Consider the following 22,460-nt stretch of genomic DNA (forward strand, 5'->3'; position numbering starts at 1 on the left):
GCTGGGGGTCTCAGCTGAGGTTATTGCCTCAAATGCTAGATATGCTGCCCCTCAGCAGGAGACATCAGCTGTGGGATACAGGGAAATAGCCCACCTCCTGGCTTTTGTATTCTCTGTTCTGTCCTGGGATCCCCTGCGCCTCTGCAGCTGTGGATGCCTGGCCACATTTCCATCGCCACAGATGCAGGCCGCGTCTCCACTCCGCTCCCTTCCCTCTTCCCCTGCTCGCCCAATTTGCCCACCTTCAAGTAATCCTTGCACGAGTCTCTTAGCTGTTCTGCGTGATGAGCAGAGAGTCCTTTGATGGGTTATAGATGTCCCGTTTGTGATAAGATCTGGAGGAGAAATAAAAAAGTGCGCCCGCTGCCGCCATCCCTATGACATCACTCATCCCCTCTCACTTTTAATAACAAACAAGGCTGGAATGCTAGGTCTCTGGATGTTAGAGACCTTGACTTCATGTTAGGTCTCTGAATGTTAGGTCTCAGATACCTCGACTTACAGACAGAGCCATGTCCTCTGGCCTGCACCTAAGTTGAAAAAACAGTTGAATCTTGTGTTGTGCCACACCATAGGACTGGCCAATCTACACGATATCGCAGATCAGTAGTGAGCCCCACCTGGCTTCAACTTCACAAGACCCCTAAACTGAAAAAAGTGCTGAACCTTGTGTTGTGCCATTCAATAGGACCGCCAAGGCTTCACGATATTGCAGTTCAGTCCTGAGGCCCACCTGGCTGCGTCTTCACAAGATCCTCACCAAGGGAATCACTGGCTCTGAGCTCCAGCACTGGGGTAGCAGCTCACAATGTACCAGGAATATATGTGGAGGAACTGAGTTGTGTGGCTTCAGCCTGAAGGCTGGAGGGGCTCCTTTCTCCTCCGCTGAAGAAACAGCTGAACCACCTGTCCTGCCACTCCAGAGGACGGCCCAGGCTCCATGGTATCACAGCTCAGTCCTGAGCCCCACCTCGCTTCACTTCAGAAGATACCACGCCCTTTAGTAGTCTTCAGTGACACCTTTGAAGAGTTGGTCTTACTGGAGGTCTGGGAAGACTCGAGAATAGTATTTTTTATAATTTTGTGTGAACTTATTTTTTGATATATTCTTTAATTAATTTATTACCATTATTAATTTGTATTAATCAAGTACATTTAAGAAGACATTTCAGCAGCAATTGAATCTGGATATAAATAGAAGTATTTAATTAATCAAAAGTATAAAAAATTTTAAAAATTCAAAACAAAGCAATACACAAGAACTCAGGAAATATTAGGTTGGTGCAAAAGTAATTACGATTTAAAAGGTAGAAAATAATTGTAAAAACCGAAAATACTTTTGCACCAGTCTAATACTAAAACTGTAAGAATGAATGGGTCTTCCCTAAGTAATCTACTAGAATAAGAAAACTATAGAAAAGATGATGTTGACCGTTGTTTCTATTAACATCGAAAAGTTTTTTTAAAAAATGTAGGATTAGAGTTACCAAAGAATATAAATGTCACATTGCCAGAAGTGCAGAAATAATACAACCAACAAAAAATGAATAGGACAGGGAGAAAGAAAGTAAGAAGTGCTGTAAGTTTTCCAGTTCCCTCATATTTAATAGCTGTTGATCAAAGCACATCACTAAAAGCTAACAAACCATTAGTAGAGATATAATTACATATATAGAGGCTAAGAACATGAAAGATAATGTCATCAACAAAAATAAAATGATAGAGGAGAAGTAATGGAGAAGGAAAAAGAAAATACAGTTAATGTATCATTGCTATTAAACAACTTAGGTATGTTTAAAGAAATGGGGAAATAGAGGTTTAAGACATTATACGCGTATGATGTTCTTGTTATAAAGGTATTTATTAGAACAAAAATATAAACTTCCCAATTATCAGAAGAAACGAGTAAACATGCACATACATATGGGAGAGTAGAAATCTAAATTTGACGTTTTTTAACACGTGTAAAAAACAAAAAGCAAAACACAAAATGACAACTAAGACTAAATATATTTATTATCATAACTATCAATAAGTTAACTCATACATTAAGAGAAGTTGAAATCTAACTCCATACTGTATAAGGAAGACATACATGAAACAAAGTGATTCACAAGGGAAAATAGAAGGATAAGCAAAATTTACCAGGCATATACAAGTCAAAAAAAGAGAGGGTCACCACCATCTTAATTTCAGGCAAGAGTGAATTCAGGCTCCAAATCACTAAATGAGAGAGTTTACTTTATAAAATCAGATGGTAAAATTTTAAATGAAAATACAGTAGTTATGAATTTGTATGCCGAATAACTTGGGTACACTATTCCAAAGACAGAAGCTATTGATGAAGAATTCCACTTCTCTTCATGATATATGTAGGAAGTCACAAGAGAAAGTTTCCCCGATCCTAAAAATGAGATACAGCTGGATAATCTAAAAAAATAAAGAAAATAAAAAATAAATAAAACATTTTTCTTTAACCTATCAGAAAGCTGAGGTTATGGGGCACCCTACTGAACTGAATTTTGAAAAACTGACAAGTTCTGCTAAGGAGAGACAGAATACACAAACTGTTTTACATTTGGTAGAGAATGGGAGGAAGAGGTGGCTTCCATAAAAGCAAGTAAGAAAACATCTTGCTAATTGTGCTCTATTTGTGTCATCTGCTTTTTTTTTTTAATCGGCCTTCATGTGAATTAATTGAATATTTTCATGATGTTAAACTACCTTTGCTATTGGCTTCTTAGTTTTTGCTGTTTTTATTTTTAGATGTTTTTCTAGGTTTTACGAGTACAACCCACACCTAAAAATTATGGACTTGAAGTAACAACTTTTACTATCTATCATGATTACATGGGTTAATTAGGCAGTTTTGTACTCTCTAGAGTAATTAAAAGTTTATATTTTGTCACTTAATTAATAAGTAATTCTAATATAAGATCCTAATATTAGATAATGTTTAACTACTTGGAAAAATATTTTCAATACTGGGTAAATTTTATCTGTAGGTCTTTGGAGATTCTTGCTCACATGTTCCCTCTTTAACATGGTTGCCTAAAGAAGAAAAGTAGGACAATACTTAGTTTCCCAAGTAATCTTTTAACTAAGTGATGGATATGTTTCAAACCCAAGATTTCTGTGGTTAAGTTTTTAGACTGACTTTTCAACTTGGTTCACCAAGTAATACTGTGTGTGACTCATGCATTTATAGTTCCAGACACAGTGCAGAAGCAGGAGCTTGGTCAAGAGCCCAGCATCAGACAAATGAAAATATAGATGGATAACCAAAGTTGACATGGCAGTTGAAATGTTGATGTTCTGTATATGAACCTTCACTGGGAAGTTTCTGGGCACATTTATATATTTTCTGACTGTCGCATGACACCATTTGAATTGATTATTTGTTGTTATTTCAGGCTTAATTCATCAATTTTAGAGCTTTTTTCCAGACACATAAAACTGTTCCTATGTTTTATCCCGTAATTTGCTTAAAGTATTTGGCTCACTTTGATGTGGAATATATTCAACTTGGAACCAAAAATAGGAGAGTTATGTGAGATTTCAATAATACTTTCCTAAGGTAATCCGCCCCTTTCATCAGCAGTATTCTGTCTTCTCTCAAATATAAAGACTACTTCCAACAGTTTAAAAAGAGGCAATTTATACAGTTGCCTGGTGTTGAAAGGAACTATGTTTTTTCTTGCTATCTCTGAAAACAAAGTAATTCTAGAATAATGATAATCTTTTCTTTCTTTCTTTTTTCTTTTCTTTTTTTTTTTTTTTTTTAATGGTGGGGACAAGGTCCGACTCAAGAAAATAAAAATGTTACTTTTTTATCTGCCCCACACTTCCTTTTGGAAACTGCCTCTCTTGTATGTCACAAGATTCTGGTAGAGTTGTCAGTTAAGGGCTACTTCCCTACCCCAAAGTTTGCATGTGAGCAAGCAGGGAAAATAAGAGCTCTTGTTCAGTGACTGAGATGGAAACTAGGAGAGAGAGGGGCCTGTTTCCATGTAGAGGTTGATATTAAAAACCATGTAAAAGTGTTCCCACTTTTAAAATGGTAGGACCCATTTTTTCTCACTGTGTGGAGTGAGCATGGCTGAAGATGAAGCCAACGGACAGGGACACAGAGAGAGAGAGAGGAAGATGGACCCCAAGGTATCATTTGAGCACTTGGATCAAGCTATACCTAAAACATGGCTTACAGTTTTTTAAAAATAAAATAATAGGGTAAAATGTTTGATAAAACTATTTTTAACTATTTTGGAAATAAACCTCTTTGCAGGATATACATGTAGTGTTCAACCTAAAATTTTAAGTACCACACATCAATAGTCTTTGTATCTCTTTTTGCATGCCATGCATTAGAATTACACTTATGCACCTCATGAAAGCCTACAGTTGTTTTGTTAGCATTTCCATTCTTATACAGTAGTGTTTGTGCAGTTATTTGAATATTTCAATATATTTTACCCATATTTTACAAAATTGAGTAAAAAACTAAATAACGAATCTGCTAATATTAGTGGGTTTACATAATTTTAAAGTTTGGAAACAAAACCTTTTAAAGTTGACTGTTAAATGTTTAGAACTTTAACTTTCACATATGTTTCCTAGATACTTCATGAGAAATATATTAAGGGACTAATCATACGTGGTATTAAGACAATGTATACAACTCAAACAAGATTATATAAAACAAATCAATTACAAAAACACTCATAAAAAATTTTTTTAACAGCAACCATACCCTGCTACAAGTATCTTGACAACAAAAAGATTTTTTATTTACTCATTTTTTTAAGAAGCCGTATTTGATAACATATTGGAGTAGTTGAGAGCTACAAGAATAAAATGAAAAGCTTCCACTGCAAGATAATTCAAAATCTACATATTGAAATGGACTGAATTTGTATAAAGAATTATATTACATTGAAATAAATCAATTACTACTCTGCTCATATCAAGAATTGTAACATCAGCATAGAATTGGAAATGAGGGCATAAGCAAATAGTAATAAATTAAGCAATAATGAAACAAGTCATAATTTAATTTAGAATGTATTTTAAATGATTAGCAATGTCTGTATAACTTCTTTGTAGCTGAGTAAACAACTAAAAATGTTAAGCTTTGAAATTCTTAAGTTCTTTTTTATACATATTAATTTAAACGATATGGGTACTTTAGTCAATGAAAATTATCTACTGGCAAAAACCTATAATCCTGTCCAACAAAGCTTATAGGTTATTACTACCTCAAATCTTGGCAATAAATTGTAATATTATTTCTAACATAAAGCACAGACTTATAATCAGTCTTTTGTGGGAATATATGTGTACACAAAAGTCACATTATTTTAACAAAAGTGATCCAAACCATTCCTATAAATGAGCCATCCATTATGTACTATAAATATTAGTTGATATTAATTTATCTTATTTATTACATATTTTAATCAAATATATTTAAAAATAGACTTTTTAGCAGGTGAAAATTCAGGAACCTTATAGATAGATAAGCAATTTTTAAATTTCCTAACTCTACACAGAAAAGAAGGTCAAATCTACAGCATGACCTAGTGCAAAATTAAGTCCGATGAGATTGGGAATGTCTGGCTTCTAGTACTGGTTCTAGCCTTACAGCCTTGATTGCGTCACTTAGTCTCATTTGAGTCTCAATGTCTTCATCTATAAGATGTAGATATCCCATTTCCATGGTAAATAATAAAGTAATCATTAGGAGAGTATTTGTGCCAGATTGGTTTGAATTCTGGCTGTATCATTTATTAGCTATGTAATCTTGAATAAGTTAACCCCCTTATGTTTCCTTATGTTTATGTTTATGTATTTTCCAATCTACCAAATGGGGTGATACCCTATTCACAGAAGTATTGAATTAAATGAAATAATGCATGTAAAATGCTTAGGCCAGCGCCTAATAAGTGTTAACAATAAGCTATTTTTTTAAAATGACCCTGAAATGTGAGGTACAAAGGAAAGTACTAATTAAATGGATAAAAAATATAATTCCATTTGTGCATATTAGAATCCTAAGGCAGGAAAATATTAAGGGTATGCCTAAGAAAAGAGAGTAAGTCTGTAATGAAAGCAGAAATAATAACAAACCAGATTTTGTTTTATGTGTACTGGTAATTGACAATTCACAAAAAGAAAATTAAGACATTAAACCATCAATTAATAATTTTATCTATCTACCTATCTATCAATCATCAATCTACCTATCATCTCTATCTTTGCTGTTAAAATATTTAGAAGTATTCAAATAACTAATTAAGTGCCTCTACCTGGTAATCTTTTCCTCTACAAACATTTTGTTATAAATGAAAGTAAGCTATACTTCCTCAACCCCTACATGTCAAAAATATGCTGTTTTTAAAATCACTGATAAAACTTTCAACATCATAAAAAGTGCAAAGGTATAACCAACTAAAAGATGTAGGTTATTAATATAAATCTTATAGTCTTTAAATGTACAACCACACATGTGGAAAAATACCATTGTCAAGTGAAATCTAAAGCTTGATGAATTATTTGAACTAGCTTATCAGTAACGGACATATTCACAAGTGCTGAGACTGTATAGAAAGCCTAGACCTGTGGTTCTCTTTTTGAGTAAGCATTGCCAAATTCCAGAAATGCCATTTCAATAGTCTGGGCAATAATTACAGCTTAGAGATGGGGAGTTTTTCTTCCCCGGAGTTTAAAGCACTAGTGTCCCCATGGCTTAAATTTCCCTCTCTGTGTATTAGGATCTAGAGACAATGATTTGTGTGTTTCATATCTTAAAGCTATAAAATGCACAGTAGTAAAATGTTAATGTAATATACACTGTGTGACAATTAAGTTCGTGAACTTGTTGCAACAATGTTGCTAATCTTTTTTGATATCAGAAGGATTATTCATTATGAATTTGTACCAACTGTACAAACAGTTAACCAAGTTTACTATTTGGAAGTGCTGAAAATGATGCATGAAAAAGTTAGACAACCTGAACTTTTCGCCAACAATTCTTGGCTCTTGCGTCACAACAACACACCAGCTCACACCGCACTGTCTGTGAGGGAGTTTTTAGCCAATAAACAAATAAGTGTATTGGGACACCTTCCTTACTCATCTGATCTGGCCCCCAATGACTTCTTTCTTTACCTGAAGATAAAGGAAATATTGAAAGGAAGACATTTTGATGTGATTTAGGACATCAGGGGTAATATGACAACAGCTCTGATGGCCATTCCAGAAAAAGTTCCAAAATTGCTTTGAAGGGTGGACTAGGCTCTGGTATCAGTGCACAGCTCCCCAAGGGGAGTACTTCGAAGGTGACCATGGTGATATTCAGCAATGAGGTGTGTAGCACTTTTTCTAGGATGAGTTCGTGAACTTAATTGTTCAACCTCATACTTTACTCAAGCATTTCACCTATTTTACTAGGTCCCTTGTTTCCTTTCCTTTCCTTTTATTTTAAATACTGCTTGATAAAATTAAAACAAACAAACAATTACAATGCTAGGCAGCAGGTGAGTAATTAGTTGGTGTTTTTAAGGCTAAATTTTATTTTAAAATATTCTTAAAATGTCTTGTCATATGAAAATATCCCTTATTTTAAAGCTCATTTCCCTTAGCATTTTCTATTTCTATGTCTTTTGGGAGACTGCACAGTTGAAATTGCACGAAACCATAAAGACATCTGAAGTTACTAAATAACGTCACGAAGTTTTCTGCATCTGTTTCACTCTGCCTTACAAAGAGTACTCCCAGACTTGGAGATATAATAAATGACCCAGGATATCTTTGGTACTTAAACAATGTTGTCTCTATTTGCATTTAGAAGATACTACTAAATTCTTCATATCAAAGAAGTAAATGTTTTCTATTAAACATTTAGAATTCTCATCTTTTGATTATGGCAGTCCAGTTGTACTGAAAAAAAAAAAAAAAAAAAAGGTCTGTACAATACCATAAACTAATCATAGCAAAATAATGAATTTAAAAAGAATAATCACAGTGACTGTGGAATATACGAAGTAGAAAATAATTACTGTGGAAAGAGCATGAGATTTGGAGTTAACCTGTACTGGTATTAAAACTGAGTATAGCTCAGGATAGTAAAACTGAGCCCATCTCCTCATCTCTGACTTGAGAATAATGTCACTGGGCACTTGTGACAATAAAGTGACATTAAGTTTGCAAAGCACATAGCAAAAGTATGTGACAGCAGTTACTAAAATGTACCCTGTTCTTGCCAATGTAAAAGTCTGCCTACTGTACTTAGTATACAAATATTTATGATTGACGCTAGCTCCACCTGGGTGCTCCATCTGGAAAGACTTACCATTGCAAGAGGGTTCAGGGAAGTCAAAAAGATGTAAATGTATTAGAAAATGGAACCAGCTATAGATGAAAAAAATTATGGGGTAAGACTTCTTACTAAAGAAAGGATTAGAGGTAAGGATTTATTCAATCATTAGACAGCTATAAAGGGCATATTCTTTGAAAGCTTCATATTAGCTGTTAGGAATCTCCAGGATCTCGAGTGTCCTTTTTCTCTAAATGCAGACTGAAGACAGTAATGAGGAAAAGAACTAACCTTTCACACACCATGGATCAGGACAGTTTGGCCCAAATATGCACTATGGTATCAAATAAGGAGAGACATTCTTGAGTTCTCCCACTCAGATTCCCAGTAGGTGATAAAGAATGACAGTTCAGATAAGCTGGCACTAGACAAAGCTGTCCCCAGAAAGGAAGTTTGGGTGGGTGCTGTAGAGCAATAGACTCAAGGGCTGTACTCAAAATGAATGAATAGAGCTTAAAGGTCTCTCACACATTTGAAAACAGTAACAAAAACAAACAAAAAGGATAAAAATCTTTAGATTTCATTATTGGTACTCAAGAAAAGTGTAAGAAAATAAGTATGCAGTAAGAATTTTGCATTTTGACTCATATTCCCATGACTCATTTTGTACTTCTTCTTGACTTTTCTTTTTGTTTTTGAGTGTTCTTTTCCATTGCCAGATTTGCATCAATATTTAGGAACCACTACAATTATTTCAATACTCCTTAGACAGGAATGCAAAAACCTAGAATTGACTTGCTATGTTAAAAAACATAACAATTGACCTAGCAATTGCCTTTGTTGAAAAGAAACAGTTTCTCAACCCCGTATCACCATTTTAATGTGTTTGATGTAACATCCTTCAACAGTTCTTTTTAAAACATATTATGTGCATATATTTTGAATGTACCCTTATAGTATCATATAAGAGATCTTTATCTGCCCTCCCCACCTCCTACAAACCCTTAATGCCTATATTGCCAAATGTAATTCTGAACTGTTGCTACTAATGGTTTCAGAGTACACTCCATAGCAATGGTTCTCAAAGTGCAGTGTCCACCATCCTCAAGAGACCTGTTCAGAGAGTCTGTGAAGTCAACATTGTTTTCATAATAGTACTAAGACATTATTTCCTTTTTTACCGCGTTGAAACTAGCGGTTCACTAGCAATGGTGGGCAGAACTACTAGCGCTGTGGTACAAACCAAGTGAGTAGCAACAATGTGTACTAGTAGTCATGGCATTCATCATCGCCACACACTTGCAGTTTAAAAAACAAAACAAAACAAGAAGACATTTCACTTAATGCCTCTGATAAAGCAATAATAATTATTAATTGTATCAAATTTCAACTCCTGAGTATAGGTCTTTTTAATATTCTGTGAGATCAAATGTAAGTACACAAAAAGCCCTTCCGCTGCGTATCAACGTGTAACATTGCCTCAACTAATGGTGCGAGTTTAATTAGTTGCTTTTTTACATGGAATAGCATTTCTTTGAAAGAGAGACAAAGTATGGTTATTCACACTTAGGTATTTGCCATGCATTATCTCAAAAAAAAAAAAAAAAAGTTAGCCTGTTACTTTGAGGAAAACAACGAACATTGCTTTTTATCAATGGAAAAACTCAAACTTTCAAGCAAAACTTAGAATTTGGGAAAGCTTATATAAGCTACCATGAACTTGATAGCTTTTTAATGCATGGAAGACAGTTCTTGAGATTAGTGGTGATACTAGTTAAGAAAGTTGATCATATAATGATGTACCAGCATTGGGAAGATCCGTGTAACTCAGTGAACCAATATTTTCCAAATGACCATTAAATGATATTTTACACATGTATAAATGATCTATTCAAAGTACAGAATAGACCAATTGATTTTAATATAACAGAGCAGAAAAAATTCAGTTGATTCCAGATTCTATATTTATTTTATTTCAATTTTTTTTGTGGTAAATTACACATAACAAAATTTATCAACTTAACCATTTTAAGTGATAAGTTCAGTGGTATTAAATACAGTCATTATGTTGTGAAGCCATCACCACTGTGTTGGGGGTGCTCATAGCTGGTATATTAACTCAGTAATAGGCAGACTATGACCTACAGGATGAGGAGGCACAAGCCACCCGCAAGGGATCAGCAGGTAGCTTCCTCAGCCTCTGAGCTCCCGCATTGGGAAAGTGAAGAAAACCCCAGAGTAGTTTTGATTGAAGGTGCCGTTTCAATATACTCACACAGAAGAAGTCAAGTCACAAGATTCATTACTTACAGACCCCAGATATGAAGGAGGTAGGGGGAGGCCAAGACACATTGGGCAGGGAGAAGGGCAGTTCTCCATCCCAGGTCAAGCCAACAAGATAGAGAGTAGGGTAGCAAGCACGGATTACTATCAGGTGATTGGGGTAGAGATCAGTAACTCTTTGTGGGCTCAACTCTTTAAATGGTTATTTTAAAAGGTGTGCCTCCCAGGGTGGCTGGATGGCTCAGTTGGTTAGAGCACGAGCTCTTAACAATAGGGTTGCAGGTTCGATTCCCACATGGGCCAGCGAGCTGTGCCCCCCTGCAACTAAGATTGAAAATGGCACCTGGACTTGGAGCTGAGCTGCGCCCTCCACAACTAGATTAAAGGACAATGACTGATGGGTCCTGGAAAAACACACTGTTCCCCAATATTCCCCAATAAAAATTTTAAAAACGGTGTGCCCCCAAAAACAACACCCCAAAAAACAACATGGGAACTTATGGCAGGAATCTTAAGCTCGGGTCCTATCTAAATGTCCAGACTCTGGGTGTGAGCAGGGTTGTCATAAGATAATGCCTAGGCAGCAACTCGAAATAGCGGCTTTCTCTTCACAACCACCATCCACCTCCAGGACTCTTTTCAGCTTGTAAACTGCAACTCTAAACCCATTAAACAGTACTCTCCATTCCCTCTTTCCGCCTACATCTTGGCAACCACTGTTCTGTTTTCTGTCTCTATGATTTTGACTGTTTTAAGTAGTTCACATAAGTGGAATCACATAGTATGTCTTTTTGTGACTGGCTGGTTTAATTTAGCATAATATCCTCGAGGTTCATTCATGTTGTAGCATATGTCTGAATGTCCTTCCTTTTTTGACGTTAAATAATATTCCATTATGTACAGAGGATGCCAAAAATATGTATATACATTTTAAGGAAAAAACTGTATTAAAATTGTAATACTCTATATACCAATAACAAAAGATGAATACAAGTCACATTTGACTCCTGCAATTACAAGAGGTGCTCATAGTGGTTACCATCAGCGTAATTTAATAGTTTTTTCCTTTCGTAGAATGTGTATACATTTTTTTTGGCCCTCTCTGTACATAACACATTTTGCTTCCCCATTCAGCAATCAATGGATGTCTGGTTGCTTCCATGTTTTAGCTATTATGAACAATGCTATTATGAATGTGAGTGTTCAAATACAATTACCTTTATTTTTAATAAGGTTTTGAGGTATATTTGACATACCATAAATTGCACATCAAGTGTACAATTCTGTAAGTTTTGATACATACAGCCATGAAAACACCAAAATCAAATAGTAAATATATCCCACACACACCCCCACCACAAAATTCTCTGCTTTGTAATCCCTCCCATCCATCCTTCCCTGCTCCTCTCATCCCCAGGCACTGATCTTTCTGCCATAAAACATTAGTTTGCATTATCTAGTTTATATAAATCATAAAACTGTTTTCTAAAAGTTTTTTTTTTTACCATTTTATATTGCTATCAGCAGCATATGAGAGTTCCAGTCCCTCCAAATATTACCAATACTTGACAGTCTCGTTAATTTGAGTCATTCTAATGTGTAGTGATCTCATTGTAGTTTTAATTTTAATTTCCCCAATGACTAATGATGATAAACTTCACATGTGCTTATATGCCATCTATATATCTTTTGATGAACTGGCTGTTCAAATCTTTTGCTCTCTGCCTTTTCTTATTGGGTTGTTTTATGTCTTAAAGTTGAGTTTTGAGAGTTATTTATACTTTCTAGAGGCTGATCCTTAGTGAATATGTGATTTGCAAAGACTTTTCTACTTGTTTTTTTTTTCTTCCTTTTTTGATGGTATCCTTTGAAGCGCAAGTTTTTAATTGCAATAAAATTCATTTTTTTTGTCCTGACTTTTGTGTTGTATCTAAGAAGCTTGCCTAAAGATTTACTCCTGTTTTCTTCCAAGGCGTTTTATGAGTTTAGCTCTTATATTTAGGCTGACAATCCATTTTTTGTAAGTTTTTATATGGTGTGAGCTAGGAATTGAACTTAATTCTTTTACATGTCAATATTCAGTTGTCCTAGCACCATTTGTGGAAAAAACTATTCCCCCATTGGAGTGTCTTGGCACCCTCACTGAATATCTTAACAATGTCTTTTGATGAATTCCTATTCGTCAACTGGTTCTTTTATGGATTGTGCTTTTGGTATCATATTTAAAGCAAATTTGGGTAATGCAAAGTCAGTTTCTTTTATCTTCTCATAGGTTTACAGTTTAAGTTTTGTATTTAGGTCTATGATACATTTTTAAATTTTGGTATAGCATGAGGTACAGACTTTTTTTGCATATGGTGTTCAACTGTACAAAAAAAATTTATTGAAAATATTTTCTCTGACTTGCCTTTGTAACTGTCAAAACTCAATTGTCCTTTTGTGTGTCAATCTATTTATAAATTGCATATTCTGTTTCACTGATCTATTTGTCTATCTATACTTCACTACCAGTCTTGATTTCTACAGCTTTATTTACCAGTCTTGAAATCAGGTAATATTAGTGTTTTAGGTCCTTTACATTTCCATATGAATTTTAAAATTAGTTTGTCCATTTCTATTAAAAAAAAAATGACTTGATATAATTGGGATTGTGTCGAATCTATAGATTTGGGGATAACTGTTATCTTAACAATATTGTCTTCTGAATTATGATCATGGTATCTCTCTCCATTTAAGTCTTTCAGCAATGTTTTAGTTTTCAGTGTACAGGTCTTCCACATCTTGTTAGCTTTATCCCTAAGTACTTTGTATTTTTAAAAGCCTTTGTAAGTGATATTTTTAAATTTCATTTGTTGCTAGTATATAGAAATGTAATTTACTTTTGTATATGGATGTTGTATCCTGTAACTTTGGTAAACGTATTCTAGTACAATTATTTTATAGATTACATTTTCTAAATAGATGATCGTGTTGTCTGTACATAAAGCTGTATATTTTCTTTTCTATCAGGATGACTTTCATTTTATTCTTGCCTTACTGAACCTCCAGTACAATATTGAATAGACATGGTGAAAGCAGACAACTTTGTCTTTTTCCCAGTCTTAAGGAGGAAACAGTTCCACCATTATCATGTTATCTTTTTTTTTTTGTATTATGTCTTTAATCAGGTTGAGGAACTTTCCTTCCAATCTATTAATCATATGACTTTTCTTTTAGAGTTGATTTTATAGTGAATTTCATTGACTTTCAAATGTTAAAAATCAACCCTGCATTCTTGGGATAAACGTCATTGGTCATTGTGCACCATTCTTCTTATGTAATGTTGGATTTGCTCTGCTAAAATTTTGTTTAGAATTTTTGCATTTTGTTCATGAGGGATATTGGCCTTTAGTTTTCTTTTAATCTTTTTCAGGTTTTAGTATCTGGATAATGCTCACCTCATAGAATGAGTTGGAAAATAGTCCATTCCCTTCAATTCTCTGGAATTGTTTGTGTAAAATTAAGCTAAAGGCACTCGAGAGAAAACAAGTGGTAGGCAGGGAAGAACTTAAGCAAAGGTAGAGATATCCAAAGCATAGGAAGAACACAGTGAAACCACTCTCTAAAAAAGACAGATTCTCAGTTCTTTATTTTACCTGTATGATGGTGGCCCCATAAGATCATAAAGGAGCTGAAAAATTCCTATAGCTTAGTGCTCTTACTACCCTATACTATATGGAGTGCAACACTTCACACAAATGCTTACCATTGTGTTACAATTGCCAACACTATTCAGTACAGTAACATGATGTACAGGTTAGCAGCCCAGGAGCTGCAGGGGAACAGAATTTGACACCCTAAAATATGTCTCTTTGGCATAAGGATTCTTTAAGGCTAATTTTAAGAAACAGCAGACATGGGGAGAAGCACTAAAAACCAAGTAAAACTGACCCCTTTTAAAAGACACACTTGTAAGGCAAATCTCCATTTTGTAAGGGTGTCTCCTTTCCTGTACCAGGAAGAAGGGGATAACCTGATCTCCAGAAACTCTAATCAATGCAGAAATACCATATAGCCTCCCATAAATGACTCTTCCACCCCCAACCTTTTTTTGTCTTCAGCTGAAGATGGTATTTAAGATGGTGGCTTCAACCATTTTGGTAAGTTACTCAGTTTTCTGGGGTCTCTCCTACATATACAGAAGGTCCACGTGTTATTTAATGTGTTTTTCTCCTGTTAACCTGTATTTATCTACGGAGATGTCTCAGCCAAGAACCCAGAAGGGCAAGAGGAAAATTATTTTTCCTCCCTACAGAGCAATAGGCTATACCATATAGCTTAGGTATGGAGTAGGCTATACCACCTATGTCTGTGTCAATTACATTCTATGATGTTTACACAATGACAAAAATCACTTAATGACACATTTCTCCAGAACGTATCCTGTTGTTAAGTGGAGCGTGACTGTATTTATTTAGGTTCTTTATTATATTTGCTTAGACAAATAATAAAAGTTACCTAGAATGTGTTACTCTACTGTATATATGTATGAAAACAAAACTTTCAAAATGATATATCTCTACATAGCAATACCTTAAAATGCATTTAATTATTTTGATATTATCATAGCTCTAAGACACCTGAATAGTGATCGACCTAACAGGTATTTCACATCTATAACTTTCCTCAGGTCTCCTAAAGGTATTTGAGATGAATAAAGCACCCTTAATGCCATTAGGTTCTCTACTTGGATTTTACTTCTGGCTTAGCAAATTCCAAACAAGAAAAAGGAAAGAAAAAAAAAAAGAGTACTAGAGAAAAACAAATTAGTAAAGTAAGTAAATTAATCAAGGGAAAATTACACAGTTACAAGAAAACAGAAAAGAGAAAGACTCATTTTTATATGTTGGAATGATTAATTCTTTAATACAAGAACAATGAGTATCATATTTAAACAGTCCTTAATGTACTTTTAGTTACTTTTTTTTAAGTTTTATACTATAATACCACAACAAACAAGTTATTTTATGTATTAATACTCAGAGAAAGAAATGGTACGATTGTCTAGGTAGCCATTAGAATGAAAGAAATCATTCTAATCCCAATACAGCTTTAATCTGCCTTGTGACTTTCAGAAAAACAGTATTCAATTCTCACCTACACAATAAAGAAGCTGGATCAGATGATATCTAAAGCTTCTGACAGTTCTAAATGTTAATGATGCTACATTTCTTGTACAGCTAATCCACTTTCTTTCTTTTAAACTTCTTAAATCAGCATTTTCCCTAAAAATGGTGTCAAGTTTCCAAAATACATCACATTTTAAAATTCAAATCTACTTCAGACTAGGAATTGAAGACAGTGATTTCCTTACCAAAAAAAATGAAATCCTTTATTTCCTACCAACCACGCTCCTAAGAATATGAAAGTATTAATTCAAATTCAGAAATGTATAGACCTTAAGGAACAGTAACCAAAAGTAAAAACGATTAAAAAAAATAGTCTCTATAAACTTAGAATGTTGAAGCTTTGTATTAGGAAAAGACATATTATAATAAAAAAAATGAAGTAAGTAACCTATTTTTTGATGATCCTCTGCAATCACAGTACTTAAAAAAAACAACAAATTTTCTCTATTTAATTTTACTACATAATTGTTAGCTTTTCTGAATTTCCTAAACTTACATGCAATTACTTTCACATACATATCCAAGGAAAGGTTTCACTGACCACTGCCAACACTGATTTATTAAATAAAGTAGAAGTCCATGCTTTATAACTGTTAAATTTCTCACAGAGAAATCAAGAAACAGTATTTTCTATCATAGATAGTTATCAACTGTCTTTGTTAAGCCTTCCAACTAATATTTCACTTAAAAAATCCAGGTTAAGTGGGAGCTGCCTTTACAGACGATGCCTGTGCTCTGGCCATTCTTCGAACTAGTGCTTCTTGTCTTTTTCTCTGAATTTCTTCAGGAGAATACTTTCTATTTTTCTCTTCTTCCTCTAAAAATTACACAAAATACAGATATTAGTTTTATAGACTATAAAGTCATTCTGAATGAGTTTTAATTTTTAATCTTTTATTACTCAGATTTGCCATACAGGTTTGGCTATTAAATCACACGAAACTACTAAATATAAGATTCCAGGTACAGACATAATGCTCTAGGCCAAAATCAAGCACTGATCTATTTGTCCCTATTTCATGCACTCTTTTCACAGTGTGATACAATTCATTTGATTAAAAATGGCACATTTTGATTACCCAGAAAACAATTCTTGTGAACAGTGACATATAATTTATATAACCAACAAATGAATACATTTTAAAAACAAACTGGGATTTTTAATCATCAACAAAACAAAAAGACATCCTACTGAATGGGAGAAGAAATTTGCCAATGATACATCTGATAAGGGGTTAATATCCAAGGTTTATAAAAACTCATACAACTGCACACCAAAAAAAAAAAACACAATCCTATTTAAAAATGGGCAGAGGGTCTGAATAGACATTTTTCCAAAAAGGACATACAGATGGTCAATAGACATATGAAAAGATGCTCAGCATCACTAATCATCAGAAAAATGCAGATTAAAACCACAATAAGATACCACCTTATTTCTGTCAGAATGGCTATCATCTATAAAGCAACAGACAACAAATGGTGAGGATATGGACAAAAGGGAACCCTCATCCACTGTTAGTGGGATTATAAATTGGTGCAGCCACTTTAGAAAACTGTATGGAGGTTCCTCAAAAATTCAAAATATAACTACCTTATGACCCAGCAATTCCACTCCTGGGTATTTATCCAAAGAAATCCAAAACATTAATTCAAACAAACATATATGCCCCTATGTTTACTGCAGCGCTATTCACAATAGTCAAACATGAAAACAACCAAAATGTCCATCAATAGACAATTGAATTAAGAAACTGTAATACATTTCTACAATGGAGTATTACTCTGCCATAAGAAAAAAAAATGAAATCTTACCATTGGCAACAACATGGATGGACCTAGAGGATATTACGCTAAGTGAAATAAGTCAGACGGAGAAAGACAAATAACGCATGATCTCACTTATATGTGGAATCTAAAGAACAGAATAAATGAGCCAACAAAACAGAAACAGACTCATAGGTGCAGAGAACAAACTGATGGTTACTAGATGGGAAGGGGGTGGGGGGATGGATGAGAAAGGTGAAAGGATAAGGAAGCACAAATTGGTAGTTACAAAATAGTCATGGGGATGTGAAATACAGTGTGGGGAATATAATCAATAAAGCTGTAAAAACTATGTAGGGTATCAGATGCTACTGGACTTACAGGGGGGATCACTTCACAGATTATACAAATGCCTAACCACTGCGCTGTACACCTGAAACTAATATAAAATAATACTGAATGTCAACTATAATTATATCTATATCTATACATATCTATATCCATATCTATATCTAGTCATGGGATGTAAAGTACAGCAGGTGGAATATAATCAGTGGCGCTGTAATAGCTGTGTATGGTATCAGACGGGGAGTAGACTTGGGGTTGTCATTGTGAGGGGTGTAAATGTGTAATCATTACATTGTTCTATACACCTGAAACTAATAAAACGAAAACCCTGAGATTTTAAATGTAGTCAAAATATCATGAATTAGATACCAATACCTTAGTTTATTTTCACTATGAGCTATGTTCATATTCACACCCACTCTTTTTCTCTATAGAACTCCAAGATTTTCATTTCAGCCATTCAGTAAAAAATGTTTGAGTGATAAGAGTGAAATCCAGCATGTCCATAAACATGTAACTCACTGTCAGATACTATCTTTTTATTTGGAGGATACATTTTATATAAACATTAGAAAATTATTTCAAAAAGCAGAATATCTGAATAAAATCTTCAATTCCAATGTCTTTTTAATATAAAAATGGGAAGCATTTTGATATATTCTTATGCGGCATATTTTAGTGTATACTTTAGACGTACTATAAAATAAACAATGTGTTTTAAATTAAATACATGAAAATAAGAAAGTTCTATTTTAACAAAAGATCCAATTCTACCTCTGCCAAAATACTGAGTTCTAATAAAATGAATTGAATTTGATAGTTAAGTCACTTTGAGCTAAAGTATTAGATTATATTAATAGTAGTAAGAAGCAAACTTTAAATAGCAAACATATTTTCTTATTTAAATGATGTTTTAAAATTAAGACCATCACCTTAATACATATTTAAGTGATCTTGTATTATACTGGTAAAACTGTTCATGTAAAATCTTCCTTTCAGAGTAAATAAGAATCTGTAGTACAATCAGCAGAGAAATATTATTTACACTGACATCTAAACAAGGGCTCTAGATTTATTTGTTGTAAGACATTTCTCTTGTTAACTAAGGAAAATATTTGCCCAAACTACATCACCTGTCTTCTCTTTCTTAGTATAATCTAAATGGGAGTGGGCCTTCAGGGTAAGAGATGCGTATTTTGAATAAACTCCCTAATTCTGATGCCTTTTATTTCCTAAACTAATAATCTCAGACTGTAGTTATTTTTCCTTACAGAAAGATACAAGATACTTCAAAATTAGCTTAACTAATTATCTAATATTTCAGTTTCAAAACTGAGAAATACAAGAAACTCAGAATACACACACACACACAGTTAACATTCAATTGACCAGAAGTTTGGAAGAAAAACAGGTAAATAATCCATGACAGCAGAAAAAAATATAGCTCCCTAAAAGTGGCCTTACAATTGGCTTGGTGATATTCTGGAAAATAATGTCAAAGGAGATAATAAAGTCACACCATGAAAATTTGACTTAGTCATCCATCAGCCCTTCCTTTAACTCAGTCTGTAATACAAATACATAGCAAAGTCTCAAACTATTGCAGGGTACAAAGCAAGAGTGGTTCTTAGTTCTTAATCTTTAACTTAAAGCAAGGGTCAGGATTTTTTTTTTTTTCCTGTAACTGGCCAGAAAGTAAATATGTTAACCCTTGAGAGTCATATGGTCTCTTGTTGCAACTGCTCAACTCTGTCACTGTAGCATGAAAACAGCCATGGACAATACATAAACTAATGATGTGGCTACGAGTATGTTCCAATAAAACTTTGTGTATAGATAATGAAATTGGAATTCCATATAATTTTCAAAAGTCATGAAATAGTCTTGATTTTTGTAACATTTAAAATGTGAAAATCTTCTTAGCATGCTGGCTGTACAAAAAACAGGCCATACAGGCTGGATTTGGACAGGCCATGCTTTCCCAAACCCTGCCTCAAAGCAATGAGGTAATTAAATGGGTTTTGTTTCAAAGATATTCCCTGGATAGCAGTCTGCTACATATCAAAGTAGAAAGGTGTGGAAACAATAGAAAATATCAACAAGGTTAATAATGACTAGAAGATTAGATACTACAAATAAATTTAAAGGAAGAATTGATAAGGTAAACTGAAAGGCAGATTATTCATCCACAAAAAATGCAGATAGGATAGGACATAGAAGTTTTGGGAAAACGCAAATATTCCAGAGATTTAGTCTCTAATGGAATTATATGTAAATATATTCATGTTGAGAATATGCACCAATTCATAACACTTATTTGAATATAAACATTTAAAATTATTATAGATTGATTATCCTTAAAGTTTCAAAATATCTAGTTTGGGCTATAATATAGAGATATATTCACTGTCAGTGTTGATGAGAATATAAACTGATGTAACTTTTTGGGAAGATGTGGTGATATCCATCAAACTTCAAAACATTCTCCTACAACAATTTTTCAGTAATTAACATACAATCACAAGAGCATGAAGAAATTTGTTAGAAGGAAATGATCCTCACTGGAGGATTGTTTGTAATGCAAAAAACTGCAACCAAACTAACCTTTCATTAGTAGAGACACAGTTAAATAAATTATGGTACATTCATATAATGACATAAGATGTTGTCATTAAAAGGACTGAAGCAAATCTATATGCACTAACAGGAAAAGATAGAATAATACATTAAGTGAAGGCAAAATCAAGTTGCTAAATAATGGGTATATACTATGTAATTCCATCTACTAAAGGAAATCTATAGGTATACACACACGTTTTTATACACACAAAGAAATGTTACATGATGCATTCCAAAGTGGAGGACTTAACTTTTTACTTCAAATTACACTGTTCTTTCTTTCTTTTTAAACCAGCATATTACTGTTACAATTTGTTTTTAAAAAGAGGAGGTATCACTTAAATAGGAAAGTTGGAGCACTAATACCAACAAATGCATCATCTAGAATCGAAACAGAGAACAATGATTTAATGTTAAAAGAAACTAAAATCTTTCTTGCATTAGCACTGATCTATATAACAGATAAGAATACTAATGTCAGCCCCAAGTGAGGGAGACTAATTAAGAAAATCTGTAATTACAAGCTCGTATAGTAAATGCCGTAACAGTAGTTGGCACTGAGTATTGGAGAAACCCAGAGAAAGTGAATGTAAATCACTCTGGGTGGTCAGAGACACATTGTGTTTCACAGGACAAATGGAAAACAGGCTGGCAGATCTGGTATCTGCATGTGAGGGAAATGGCATCTGCAAAGACATGAGTCTGTGAGAAAGTACTGGTTATTAAGAAGCACTAGTAGTCATGACAGACATACTCCCTTTGAAAAAATATTACGTTATCAGTGAATAACAGATTTTTTAACATTATACTGCATGATGTTCATTCAAATATTAAACATCTTCTAAGTGGCAGATGCTGTGGTAGGCCTAGGTGCTCACTGATAAGACAGACGGTAATCAATTATTTAATTACAAATTGTGATAAAAGTGAAGGAAATAAGCGATGATGGAAAATTAACAAGGAAAAGGCTTACTTATACAGTGTTCAAGGAAGGCCTCTGTGAGAGAGTGACACTCAACTGAGACCTAAGGATAAAAAAGTACGAAGCAAAGGGTGGGAGTAGGGGATGTCGATGTTGGGAAGGAGTTTTCGTTGGGAATAGCATAGTCAAAGCTTCTGAACTGGGAAAGAACCTATTTCATTTGAGGAACTGAAAGACAGCTGGTACAAGTGAAGCTTAGCAGGTAAGGGAGAAGAGGACGGGCAGGTTAAGGAGAGAGAATCCAAGGCCTTGTAGATCACAGTGTAGTTTGGACTTTATTTGAAATAGCTGGGCAGCCACTGAAGGCTGAGATTAAGCATAGGAATGCCGTGTTTGCCGATTTGTTTGTAAAAGAGTATTCTGTTTGGAGATCATACTTGAAAGGGGACAGACAGGTAGAAGAACTACAGTAGTCCAGTCAATAAATGTTGCTTGGAAAATGGTGATAGCAATAGACAGTGAGGAAAATGGACAGTTTTGAGATTTTTCAGGTAGAAACAATGTAATTTGTTGATGGAAAGAATTTTGGTAAAGAAGAATTGGAAGAATGAAAGATGACAGGTTGTACTAAGTAAGTAAATTATAATTCTAACTATCACAACGAGTTTTACATCAGATATTATACCAGCAAACATGTTTAATTAGAATGCTCTAAATTTTCAAATATTATTCACCTCAGTGTCTCCTAAACTGGAGTAAGATTATTCAAGTTTTAAAACCATGAGTTATTTACTAAACATACACAATCTCACATAGTCATATATATATATCTAAGGTACGATTTTCTGGAAAATAATTCAGAAAATATTCAAAAGAAATGTAATGAGTGCCTACTATATGCTAGTCACTGTATTACATGTTGGGAAAGCATTCAATGCAGTCTCTAAAAACAAATCACCCACTCTTTGTATATTACGACATAATTATTTATAAAAATCACTTTATAACTTCTAGTTAAATTTCATAGTTTTTACCTTAC

At 33.9% G+C, this 22,460-nt stretch overlaps 1 protein-coding gene across 3 annotated transcripts in view; it reads right to left on the minus strand.

Moving 5' to 3' along the window:
• Positions 1 to 1,998: 1,998 nt before the first annotated feature.
• ETAA1 (ETAA1 activator of ATR kinase) overlaps positions 1,999 to 22,460 on the minus strand; it is a 28,444-nt gene continuing 7,982 nt past the window's right edge. For 2 of the 3 annotated variants that reach the window (XM_019718161.3, XM_074332077.2), the window contains one exon: positions 11,792 to 16,582. In XM_019718161.3, coding sequence (XP_019573720.3) covers positions 16,464 to 16,582 — 119 coding nt within the window. In that variant the 3' untranslated portion in view covers positions 11,792 to 16,463. Of the gene's footprint in view, positions 2,431 to 11,791; positions 16,583 to 22,460 lie in introns of those variants that run through there. The other variant, XM_019718170.3, reaches the window with a different exon arrangement.

The sequence above is a fragment of the Rhinolophus sinicus genome, chromosome 2, assembly GCF_057876585.1.
Source record: "Rhinolophus sinicus isolate RSI-liver-muscle chromosome 2, RSI-T2T, whole genome shotgun sequence".
Classification (NCBI taxonomy): Eukaryota; Metazoa; Chordata; class Mammalia; order Chiroptera; family Rhinolophidae; genus Rhinolophus; species Rhinolophus sinicus.